Genomic DNA, 13,605 nt, shown 5'->3' with positions numbered 1-13,605 from the left:
GCTAGAGATGGTTGGCCGGAGTCGGAGTCGGAGTCGTTGGAAATATGACCCGACTCCGCAGCCCTGATATAAATAACACTTAAGTGCCAATAACATTTGATAGGGTTGTCAGATCCTTGATGTTTTAGGCTCATTTGAAAGTTCTTTCAATTATTTAACTAACGTTGGGTTGCATGATGTACCCGGGCATCATTTTTACTGAAATATCTGAGATCCGGCCTCCAAAAAGTGTATAAACAACACTTAAGTGCTAATAACTTTTGATAGGGTTGTCAGATCTTCACCCTTTTTACAATCTTCCGGACATAAGCCAAAAGCGTTTTTTTAGCATAACTTTTGAAGTACTTTACTAAACTTGCTAATTTTAAATAGAGACCTATGGGACCCCAAGACGGATCGAATGATACTTATACGGTCAAAATCCGTTCGTCCAGTCTGGAGATAATCGAGTGACAATTTTTTTGTCCACCCACCTACACACATCCACACAGACATTTGCTCAGAACATGATTCTGAGTCGATATGTATACGTGAAGGTGGGTCTACGAGGTCGAATTAAGAAGTTCATTTTTCGAGTGATTTTATAGCCTTTCCTCAGTAAGGTGAGGAAGGCAAAAATGTGGAATTATGTTGTTTATTGTAATACACTCAAACCCCGATGGTTTGACACCAACTGTTATCAAACGAACGGGGTCACTTTTTAGTACGGCACCCTTTTACACGGAGTTCACACACACACACAACCAAACGTTTGTTTTGATAGTGTGCTTGAGCGCCGAGTAAAAAAATGAAAGTTCGAAACTTTTTAGTTTGATTTTGACCAACCAACGGGGTACAAACTAAAAAAGTGTCAAAAAAAAAGTGACCAGGGGTTGAGTGTAATGGTTATTTTAATCATAAGAGCAATTCTCTACGAAATCGGTTTTAATTGAATTTTTGTATTTTATAATTCTGCTGAAACTTTTTTGATGCCTTCGGTATGCCCAAAGAAGCTATTTTGCATCATTAGTTTGTCCATCTAATCTATATATATAAAAAAATCGACAGTTTTGTTCGAACGCGATTCAGTTCAATACGGAACGTCGGACCGAGGTGCTCTTTGTTGCGTTGGGTTCGTATAAGTCCAAGGAAAGTTCTTTCGACAAAAAGCGACAACTTTGGCCACTCTAGAACCGATTCCGGTAAATCTAAGAAAAGTTACGTAAAATCAAATTTTGATCAGAGGAGGCTGAATAAGCAAACAAGTTAAAAACGTTAAGAAACCAAAAAAAGGGCAGGACGAAGTTTGTCGGGAAAAGCTTGTTTTCCATATAAATTTGGAAGCTGTCAATATAAAGATGAAGTTTGAAAATTCAAAAATCGTGTTTCAAAGAAATTTTTCATTGATGTCTTCGGCAAAGTTGTACGTATGGATAAGGACAAAGTTTTAGGCATGGACTACAATGAAAAAAAAAAAATGATACACGGTTAAAAAATTGGTGATTTTTAACCTAACTTTTTGTCACTAAAATTCGATTAGCAAAAATAATCTATTTTTTTTATTTTTTGATATGTAAACTTTTCAAATGTAAACTTTTCAGAAATATCCAGGTTGTGCAAAAAATCTTTGATCGAGTTATAATTTTTTTAATTAATACTGATTTTTTTTTTAAATCGAAATATTTCTTCGGTAAAAAATTTTCAACTTATTTTTTTTATGTAAAATGAATTTTGCTATCAAAAAGTAGTTTTTTTTAAAGATTTTTAATGGAAACCCATTGATATATCAGGATACAAAAGTTCCTCAATAAAATAATGACAATGAACGAAACAGGATAAAAAAAATCAAATAAAGGTAATCTTGTGGCAAAATCCTACCCATTGCCATTCCCAAAAACGACCACCGAACAAAAGCCATTTCCGGAATTCCGGTGCACCTTAATTGAAAGCGGAAAAAGAATTTCATTTCACCGAGGTCAGCCTCTCGATTCCGATAGCACGGGTACATTCCCAATTCGGCTCAGGTCCCCTTGAACGGGAAGTCCTTTTAAAATGCAAAGCTGTAACCTTTAGCTGCTCAACTCACTGTCTCACAGTCTTACTGTTCATTGTTTTATTGTCTCATTGTCTTATTGATTCATCCGTTCATCCTTTCTTCGTCATAGCCCATCTCATTTTCTCTCTGTTATCGTTTCATTTTCTTTTCTTCTCATCACCTCTTTCATTGCATTTATTTGGCATTTATTACTGTGAAAGGTTTTACAGCTCCTTCCTGTCTCACTAAGGGTTACCTAATCGCCACCCAACTTTTCGGGTCACATCTCACTGAAGGCAATCTTAATTAAGTAGAAATGAGATTGTTGAGATAATTAATTCGAAATGGCTTTTCCTCTGCTGCTGCTGCAAGCGAACGCTTTCGCCCCACAGGTAGGCAACCTGCACCACGCGCACCCTCCTCCACCGATTGATTGATGAAAAACAACCGTGAACCGTTTTTATTAGCTTCTTAAGACCTTCCAAGATATGATTGAAATGCAAATTTTAGTGTGCTTTTGTGCCGCGTGGGGGACGGAGGTGGTCACGGGGCGTGAAACGACCTAGTTTGGCAGCGCGCGCCTGCGAGTTAGGCTGAACGGACGACGGAGCGCCATCAAAGGGCAGTCGAGAGAGCTCGTTCCAATAAAAGATAATGTGCTTTTAAGAGTTTTTAGTTTTCGTGCCCGACGAAAACGGATCGCGGGAATTGGTTGGCTGGACTTGGGAGAACGGTGAACAGGGAGCACTGCCAAAAGTGATTAAATTAAGTGGAAGTGCGCGAAGCAGTGGTACTTTGATTGGTAATGTTTGGACCTTTTTGAAATTAAATTGAGCCTTGAAAGGCTGGATTATACCGTTTAGGATTTTGGAGGAAATTCGGTTGTTTTGAAAAAAGATGAGAAATGCGATTTAGATAAAAAAAAACCATATGATCATTTTAATCGAAAAATCGCCTCCAACCCTTCCATAATCCAACTTGACTGACACACATTCTTACCCAAATAAACTTCAAATAATGTCTTCATCTCACCATGCTATCCCTCAACTCCAATTTTCCATCCCACTTTCCTCCTCCCCCATCATCACAGCACTCTTCACTTTTTCATCGTGCTGAGGCAAGTCCCAAAAGTCACAAGTTCTGACAAATGATCTTACTGCTGATTGCATGTGTCTGTGTGTGCACACACGTTATCCACTTTCACGGTTCTGCCCTTTCTATTCTTTCTTTTCGTGACTATATTTTGTATGGTGTTCCACCCCCTCAACCTTTAACCACCCTACATGCCATCGCTTTTTTTGCCACATGACCACTTTATCATCTTATCGTGTTTGTACGTTGTGAACTTTGGATTTGCTCTGGCACTTTCTGGGTTTGGCTTTTGTGAGTTTTGTTTTGTTCTTTTTTCTTGAAATTGTTTTAAGACTCTGGAAAGAAGGAATTCATAGTTCTAAGAATTGGGATCAATTTATTTTGGAAGCAACTTTGAATAAAATAATTGAGTAAATGTATATTGTATTTTTGTTTTGGTTTTAATTTAAACCTAATTCTTATTTGTCATATTTCTTAAGTAGCTTATTTCTCAAAATTCTTGTTTTTAGTTTCTTCAAGCTTTGTTGCACTTTTTTAAAAAAGCATATTTTTTAAAAAAATCTAAGGTTTCTTTATTCTTTGTTATCACTCATTGCGTATTGTTGTTTGCTATTCACTTTATTTTAGAATGATTTTATCTCCATCAACTTTTGTAATAGCTTATTTTTATAATGCATTCACGTTATACTTTTTTAGTTCAAAAAACTCAATTTGCCTTTGCACTAGTGTTAATAACCATTGCATTTATGATTTAAATATTGTTGCTTCCCCTTTTATAATTATTCATTTTTGATTTGTATACTGCTCAAACATATTCCTAGTTGGCTCAATGTGAGCAATTCGCTGAAATTTCTGCCATCCTATTTTTATGAATTTTCAAATCGGGCTGAACATTCTAGTATGCCCAAAGAAGCTATTTCGCCTCATCAGCCTGTATGTAAAATTTTCCATAAAAATTAAGCAGCTTTCCATATGATACCTGGGGTGAAATTGATGTATTAGAAAATTTATTTGCAAATAAAACTACGATTTTTTTTTAACGGAATGGAATAGAATAAAACTAAGCTTGGTAAAGAAGTGTATAAAGTACCTCAAAAACGATTACTCTAATTTTGAAAACATTGATAAGGCTGGTACAAATATTTTTATAAGTAATTGTCCCCCTCCCCTTCAATACAGTCTGACAAATCAGGAGGCAAAATATTTTTTTTTCTTCAAAAAAAAACAAAATTTCAATAAAAATTTAAGAGCAATCAGCTAAAATCAATTTTAAATGCATTTATAATTTAGATAAAATGATCTTTTGAAAACAAACCCGACAATCGTAGCAACCGGTGCTGACGGTTGGAAAACTTTTTCATTCCCCGTCATTTTTGACAAATTTTATTTTTTCCCTTTATATGCATTCTTTCATAAGGATTTTTTTGTGTTAAATGGGAATTTTGTTTCTAAATGTCATTGTCGAAGTGAATTTCGCTGAAAATAAAATAAATCGTTCGAAACTGCCAAGGATCAAAAACATGAAGAGTAAGTGGAAGGGTTCAACCAAGCTGGAGGAGGCCGTTACCAGAGCGTTTCAAGAGGCTTTGGTACCAGCGAAACATCCGGAAATATTTGTTGGGAGTGGAGATATTCGGTGCTAAATGAACACTTTCACTTCATCCGACCGGCCTGTGTCCTGTCAAGATCCTGGTCAGACTATCGGGACACCACCACCACCTGGCTGTGTTTTTGAAGATTCACTGTTTCTTGGTGAGAACTTCCCAAAATTATTTGACATTTGATTATATTCTCCTAAATTATAACATTATAAATAAAATAACCCTCCTAAGGGCATCTCCAGCGCTGGGGTGCAAATCAAATTTGCACCCGGCTCATGAATACCGAGATCAAATTTGCCACCTTGAAAAAACTCCGTCATCCCCACCGCTAGCGTAGCAAATTTGCCACGGAAACAAGCCCACCGCGGGGGGCAAATATGGGTTTTTATCATTTTTTGCTCTCGTTTACCTTCAAAATCAATAATTACGTGTTGATTCATGCCTAGAAATGCTAGAAGTTTATAAAACTTTTTAATCCTATTGAAAATTTCGAAGAATTTCATTTTTCGAAAATGTCGAAAGTTAAACCATTTGCTACCCGAGTTTGCCCCCGAGTCTCCCACCGCGCGTAGCAAAGCAGGTATCAAATTTGATCTCAAGTTCATCTGTAGAAGAAAAATATGTGTCGGTACCTGTCGGGTACTCATTTTCTGATACCCGACAAGTACCGGCAAGCCGGGGGCAAAGTTTTGAATGCGTGTTTCGGAGATTTTTCTATGTCTGCTCTTGTGGGTGCTTCAAAAATTCAGAAATTCAAAAATTCAAAAATTCAAAAATTCAAAAATTCAAAAATTCAAAAATTCAAAAATTCAAAAATTCAAAAATTCAAAAATTCAAAAATTCAAAAATTCAAAAATTCAAAAATTCAAAAATTCAAAAATTCAAAAATTCAAAAATTCAAAAATTCAAAAATTCTAAAATTCTAAAATTCAAAAATTTAAAAATCCAAAAATTCAAAAATTCAGAAATCCAAAAATTTATTTTTTTTTTAATTATTTTTCTATTTTATTTTATACAGCACCGCAAAAAGTTTTTTTTCGGCGAAAAAAAAATCTCTTCAATAATTGGATATTTTGAAACTAATGATTGCAAAACAACTGAGCAGGTTTGAAATGCATTTTAAACCCCCCCCCCCCCCCCCCCTCGACCTGGACCAGAGTCGAGGGACATAAGCTACAAAAAATATTTGCTACGGCATTTTGAAATTTTTCAATTTTTTTTGATTTTTTTTTAAATATTTTACAATTTTTTTTTAATTTTTTAAATTTTTTTTTAATTTTTTAAATTTTTGAAATTTTTTAAATGTTTTAAATTTTTTTAATGTTTTAAATTTTTTAAATTTTTGAAATTTTTGAAATGTTTGAAATTTTTGAAATTTTTGAAATTTCTGAAATTTTTGAAATTTTTGAAATTTTTGAAATTTTTGAAATTTTTGAAATTTTTGAAATTTTTGAAATTTTTGAAATTTTTGAAATTTTTGAAATTTTTGAAATTTTTGAATTTTTTGAAATTTTTGAAATTTTTGAAATTTTTGAAATTTTTGAAATTTTTGAAATTTTTGAAATTTTTGAAATTTTTGAAATTTTTGAAATTTTTGAAATTTTTGAAATTTTTGAAATTTTTGAAATTTTTGAAATTTTTGAAATTTTTGAAATTTTTGAAATTTTTGAAATTTTTGAAATTTTTAAAATTTTTGAAATTTTTGAAATTTTTGAAATTTTTGAAATTTTTGAAATTTTTGAAATTTTTGAAATTTTTGAAATTTTTGAAATTTTTGAAATTTTTGAAATTTTTGAAATTTTTGAAATTTTTGAAATTTTTGAAATTTTTGAAATTTTTGAAATTTTTGAAATTTTTGAAATTTTTGAAATTTTTGAAATTTTTGAAATTTTTGAAATTTTTGAAATTTTTGAAATTTTTGAAATTTTTGAAATTTTTGAAATTTTTGAAATTTTTGAAATTTTTGAAATTTTTGAAATTTTTGAAATTTTTGAAATTTTTGAAATTTTTGAAATTTTTGAAATTTTTGAAATTTTTGAAATTTTTGAAATTTTTGAAATTTTTGAAATTTTTGAAATTTTTGAAATTTTTGAAATTTTTGAAATTTTTGAAATTTTTGAAATTTTTGAAATTTTTGAAATTTTTGAAATTTTTGAAATTTTTGAAATTTTTGAAATTTTTGAAATTTTTGAAATTTTTGAAATTTTTGAAATTTTTGAAATTTTTGAAATTTTTGAAATTTTTGAAATTTTTGAAATTTTTGAAATTTTTGAAATTTTTGAAATTTTTGAAATTTTTGAAATTTTTGAAATTTTTGAAATTTTTGAAATTTTTGAAATTTTTGAAATTTTTGAAATTTTTGAAATTTTTGAAATTTTTGAAATTTTTGAAATTTTTGAAATTTTTGAAATTTTTGAAATTTTTGAAATTTTTGAAATTTTTGAAATTTTTGAAATTTTTGAAATTTTTGAAATTTTTGAAATTTTTGAAATTTTTGAAATTTTTGAAATTTTTGAAATTTTTGAAATTTTTGAAATTTTTGAAATTTTTGAAATTTTTGAAATTTTTGAAATTTTTGAAATTTTTGAAATTTTTGAAATTTTTGAAATTTTTGAAATTTTTGAAATTTTTGAAATTTTTGAAATTTTTGAAATTTTTGAAATTTTTGAAATTTTTGAAATTTTTGAAATTTTTGAAATTTTTGAAATTTTTGAAATTTTTGAAATTTTTGAAATTTTTGAAATTTTTGAAATTTTTGAAATTTTTGAAATTTTTGAAATTTTTGAAATTTTTGAAATTTTTGAAATTTTTGAAATTTTTGAAATTTTTGAAATTTTTGAAATTTTTGAAATTTTTGAAATTTTTGAAATTTTTGAAATTTTTGAAATTTTTGAAATTTTTGAAATTTTTGAAATTTTTGAAATTTTTGAAATTTTTGAAATTTTTGAAATTTTTGAAATTTTTGAAATTTTTGAAATTTTTGAAATTTTTGAAATTTTTGAAATTTTTGAAATTTTTGAAATTTTTGAAATTTTTGAAATTTTTGAAATTTTTGAAATTTTTGAAATTTTTGAAATTTTTGAAATTTTTGAAATTTTTGAAATTTTTGAAATTTTTGAAATTTTTGAAATTTTTGAAATTTTTGAAATTTTTGAAATTTTTAAAATTTTTGAAATTTTTGAAATTTTTGAAATTTTTGAAATTTTTGAAATTTTTGAAATTTTTGAAATTTTTGAAATTTTTGAAATTTTTGAAATTTTTGAAATTTTTGAAATTTTTGAAATTTTTTAAATTTTTGAAATTTTTGAAATTTTTGAAATTTTTTAAATTTTTGAAATTTTTGAAATTTTTGAAATTTTTGAAATTTTTGAAATTTTTGAAATTTTTGAAATTTTTGAAATTTTTGAAATTTTTGAAATTTTTGAAATTTTTGAAATTTTTGAAATTTTTGAAATTTTTGAAATTTTTGAAATTTTTGAAATTTTTGAAATTTTTGAAATTTTTGAAATTTTTGAAATTTTTGAAATTTTTGAAATTTTTGAAATTTTTGAAATTTTTGAAATTTTTGAAATTTTTGAAATTTTTGAAATTTTTGAAATTTTTGAAATTTTTGAAATTTTTGAAATTTTTAAAATTTTTGAAATTTTTGAAATTTTTGAAATTTTTAAAATTTTTGAAATTTTTGAAATTTTTGAAATTTTTGAAATTTTTGAAATTTTTGAAATTTTTGAAATTTTTGAAATTTTTGAAATTTTTTAAATTTTTGAAATTTTTGAAATTTTTGAAATTTTTTAAATTTTTGAAATTTTTGAAATTTTTTTTGCACTTCTATTATTATTTTCTTTTAAAAAAAAGTGGAATTAACAGTACACAACGGCACAGTTTACTGGCAGCAGATTCCGGTAACGCTTGTGGTGGTATCGCTGCACCAGCAGGAACAGTTACTTGAGGCCGTGAAACTGTTGACGGCGGTTCTTGGAGGCCTCCATAAACTCGACCTTGATGATCTGGATCGAGTGGCCTTGGGTGACGAGAAGCCATGTCGCCCAACACCACGTTACGAAATTGCCGAATCGTACCGCAGCCAGATTTCGTCGTTGTCGGATCAATCGGCCAATACAGTGTCGGTGCTGAGAGAAAACAAACTCAGGAGCCAACTTTTCGCCGGAGTTTTATTTCCTGAAATTTCATTGCCATATTAGTCATTATGTACACTTGTCAACTTTCACTGTTTTTCTATAAAATACTTACCAACAAGTTCTAGTACGATTGAGATTTACACACAAAAATATCAATTCTATGAAAAAGAATTAATTCGACAGAAAATACGCAAATAAGACCGTCTTCGTCCGTCGCCATCTTACGAATAAATAATTTTTCATCAAACACCTTCAATAACCAATACATTTCAATTTCACGTGATTTTCATTATGAAATCAAGGGAAATGTCGTATGGGGCGAATCCAAGTGAAATTCCATTGAATCCAAAGTGAACACGAAGCGAAAAAAGAATGAAAAAAATCTCGCTTGCGATCAGCTGTTTTCAAATGATTATCACATAAATGTCACATGAAAAACACTTCGAGGTCAAGGGAAAAGCATGGCAAATTATCGTGTTGATTTTTGGAGCAGCTCACGTGAAAAAGCACATGACTTTGCTATGTGAGATTTTTTCAGTGTAGCAAACAGGCTGAATACCGGGTTGCAAAGTGAAATCCCGTAGAACTGAGAGCAAATTTGCTACCGCGACTGGTACCGCGATGGGGTTGACGTCGGGTGCAAATTAGCTTTGCTTCGATGTTTGCACCCAGCGCTGGAGATGCACTAACTCTTTCCCACTTTTCCATTCCCCAATCCCGATTTCCCTAACCCCAATTTTCCGATTCCCACTTCCCCCTAAAAATAAAATAATTTGCCAATTTACACTAACACACCACACCTAACTGATTCGGAGCGTTTGGTACGGTTTGTCCACGCATCCTTCCTCCCCTGATGATTCTGTGACTTGTGATCCGTTCACAGAATCTGTCTCTGCGGTTAATGCAACGCAGTAGGCCTGGCCGCTTTAATTTTTGCTTTACATTTTAGTGGTAACTCGGATGTACTTCGGATTTTTTTTCTTCTTCCTCCCTCTCTCCCATATGTATTCCAAAAAATTCGGAGAACCCACTCCCTGGCTACTAGCTTGGCTCGTGGACTCGCACTTAAAGCTTCGACTTGACGACTTGTTGATCGAGATCGAGCTGGGACTTAGAATTTGATGTTTTGATGTTTCACAAGCAGTTTATGGGGCATGTTTTCAAATTTATTTTTGTTTGAAATCGAATTCATTGAATTTAAAAAAAATATCGTAAATGTAAAACAGTCCAACAAATACCTGAAAAACTAGTTTTGACCACTACCACTACCGGTCCTTAATAGTGAATCCAAAAAAGAATTCTCGTACTTGAATCCACAGCTACAAACCAGAATTATAAAAAAAATGTGGGTTTTACGAGCAGTTTTCTTATGATAGAAGGCACAAATTATAAAAAGCAGATACAGAGATCGCTCAAGTATTTAAGAAAAAGAGTTCTAAAAAATTAGGCCATGAGATCAGGTTTTCGGGCCAAAATACAATCGAAAGAGCGCATCAAAACCTTCAAATTAGAAAAAAAAAAGATATTATTCTGGGACAGTTCCCATCCGTGTACGATTTTTTCAAAGATTTCCGAACAATGCGTTTTTTCTAAAAAAAAACCCTAAACCTTTCTTTATGAGAAAAGCAGAAGTGATTTTTAAAACAAATAACTTAAATGGCAAAAAATATGTATTTTAGCCTTTGCAAAAAGTAATTTTGTGACATAAACGCCTAAATCTAAAAAAAGCTTGAATAAAAGCTAATAAACTATTATCAATTTTCCCTCTTGGCAAATCAACAAAAGTCCCCTTGCAGTTTCCCACAGACCCCAAGAAAAAGATCCCCCAAATACTGAGCGGTGTCGATTCTTCGCAAATGGATTCCCCTCCAAAGTGCGGTCACTTTGGCCTTTGAGCTGCAGGGTAGAAAAAAAAGGAAAAACAATTTTCTGCCTTCATGCTTCCATTGTGTTGTCACACAGAGAGGGATGGAAACGCGATTTCTGATTCTTCTTGCAGGCGGAATGCAAGAAGAAAAAATGCACTGTTCTGGTTAAATCTTGTTGCACTGAGAAAATAAGTTTACGGTTCTTTTAATTTCAATTCGAAAATCAACAAAACATTTGACTGAAAAAAAGTGTAAATGCAATGCGTTAAAAAAATACAAAACATTTCTAAAAACAAACATTTTTCAGTGTGGCCAAACCCCATTCCTGTTGACCAGTGTTCAAGTACACGGAAGGAAAAAAAACCTTTCCAAACATTCCTGTACAGACATTGTGCCCCTGCAGCGATACAAACAGTGAAAGGGCAGGTCACATGCGACATGGTACAAACGGCCTTTTCCACCTTTGCGATTTGCGGCCTTTGATAGCTGGACCTCTTTTGTCGCCAGGCCGGCATTGGATGCTGGAACGTACGGGTCCTGCTCTACTGCTGCCTTACCTACAAATGGACAAATATTGAGCAAGTAAACACGACCGATTCGAAAAACGGTGTGTAGTATCGACAAGAGCGGCGAACGGGTCGCCGGGATTGTGATAAGCCGGGCAGTGTTGCCAGAATTGTTTACCTGTGGAACTCTGGAAGAAATCTTGTTTAATCATTGGCTTGAATTTCAAAGAATATGTATAGTTGGATTCTGTTATGAACATGTAATCCGTGTTCTATGGATTAACTATGTCGAAGAGTGCAAAGTGATTCGATGACTTGGAAGAATTTTGCAGAATGTAATCATTTTCATCAAATCTTTAGCTAGATCAAATTCAAATTTGAAAGAAATGATGAGTTATTTTGTATTGTTATTGTGGTTTCGGAAATAAATCGAATTTTCGCGGCGACTTATCTGACACTACGCTCCGCAAACTGATCAACTCTAATTTTGAGTGCAACGAGATGTTGAGTTGAACGCGAGGTTAAACGTCACTGAAAAACATTTTGTCGCTCTGGCACCAAACCGAAACGAGCGATTTTCACTCTCGCCGCACTTTTTCTCTCCGCATTTTTTTGTCTAACTAAATAGTATCAGTGCTTGCGTGTTGTTGTCGTAGGTTTTGGATGATGATGTTGGCCATTTATGCAAGTAAAAAAAGTACATATTTCCTTTCGTTTTTAATTAAATCAGCTAAAATCCATCGACATAAGTTTTCGCCAATCAAAACAAGATGGAGGAATCACAACAAACTTGGCCTACACACTGATCGAGTAGGGGAAAGTGGGGCAAGTGTAACAAGCTAAGGAAATGCTCGTTATAACCCATTAAAAAGTTAAAAAATCTGTCGGATTTTATTATAATCATCTTATTCTAGGTCTTGACTAAGACTTTGTTTAAACAAGTTTTTAAAAAATCCTGTTTTTTAATGTGAAAAATTGATTTTAAAATTTTTGATTTTCCGTACGTTCTACTCAACTAGTGGGGCAAGACGAGCAACCCGTTGGGGCAAGAGGAACAATGCATGAAAAAATATGGTAATTTGCTAACAATTGAACTGTTATCACTTAGATACATCAGATTAGAATGTATTTGAATGGTTTCTTCCATTTTTAGATTAAATAATAATATTTTACTAAAAATTTTATCGTTTTTACGAAAAAAAATACTACTTCGATGATAAATAGTAAATTTTCATAATATCACTATACTTTGTATGTACAATTTTTTTTAACGATTGTTTATCAGTTTTTAAGTACTTTCATGTATTTATTTCCCAATAAAATATGTTGTTGCAGCAATTCGTAATTTTTTCCATACTAAAAATCCATATGGTACACTTGCCCCACCTGAACAAGATTTTTTAAAAGCTCTCAACAAAAATAACCAAAAGTTAAATCATACTTTGTAATAGGTGCATGTCATTTGTAGGGACACTACTGATCTAGGAAAAATAGCATTTTGATAAAATGAGCCTTAAAACGAACCCTAAGCCTTATTTTGTGCTTTCCAAATATTATAAGAAAACAAAGGTTTCGAAAAAAACTTCATTAAATCTTATGCCCCGTGGCGCTTACGTCATTTTGGCGGTTATGTGGTAGTAGAGTCAGCTAATTGCATTGCTAGCAACAATTCCTCATACTGGAAATAATCAAAATTGTACAAATTACGGCCGTAGGAGCGATTGTTCCTCTTGCCCCATATGGTCGTCTTGCCCCACCTTCCCCTAATACCGAATTAGGCTAGACAGAAAAAGGCGGAGAGAAAAAGCGCGGTGAGAGTGGAAATCGCTCAGTTCGATTTAGTGCCAGAGCGACAATAGTTCAATTTAGTTTTCTCATAATTCATTATATTTTGAAAAGTTACAGGATTACACAACGCTGGCAACACTGTCGGATGACAAATTGTACTACATTTTCCTATCTGCCTTAGAGCATGACTGTAGACAACAGAAGCGTAAACCTAATGAATAGAACCACAAACCAAAGTCATCATCTATCTTTCTGTCCATAATCCTCCTTCTCAGTTTACTTGGTGGAGATGATGAAGCTGGAAATTTGTCATTACCAAATTCAGAAAAAAATACGATTGTCAATAACTTATTCTTGTCTTTTCTTTTCCTTCCAAAGGTCCCGCCTTCTGGGGTCTCATCAACCCGGAGTGGTCCCTGTGCAACAAGGGCCGCCGGCAGTCGCCGGTCAATCTGGAGCCCCAGCGGCTGCTGTTCGATCCCAACCTGCGGTCCGTGCACATCGACAAGCACAGAGTGAGTACGAGCCCCTTTGAAGCTTCTTTTTTTTCACGATTTCCTCAAAAACTCTTAGATTGTTATGCATTTCAAGGCTGTT

The 13,605-nt window shown here is 31.9% G+C and overlaps 1 protein-coding gene across 1 annotated transcript in view; it reads left to right on the top strand.

Annotated features, from left to right (window-relative positions):
• Positions 1-13,605, top strand: part of LOC120415097 (carbonic anhydrase-related protein 10) — a 178,088-nt gene that overhangs the window by 160,308 nt on the left and 4,175 nt on the right. Inside the window, exon 4 of the mRNA XM_039576554.2 lies at positions 13,387-13,523. Within this exon, the coding sequence (XP_039432488.1) occupies positions 13,387-13,523 (137 nt within the window). The remainder of the gene's footprint in view (positions 1-13,386; positions 13,524-13,605) is intronic.

The sequence above is a fragment of the Culex pipiens genome, chromosome 1, assembly GCF_016801865.2.
Source record: "Culex pipiens pallens isolate TS chromosome 1, TS_CPP_V2, whole genome shotgun sequence".
In the NCBI taxonomy this organism is placed as follows: Eukaryota; Metazoa; Arthropoda; class Insecta; order Diptera; family Culicidae; genus Culex; species Culex pipiens.
Note: the sequence above shows the minus strand (reverse complement) of the source record. Positions and strands in the feature narration are given on the sequence as shown.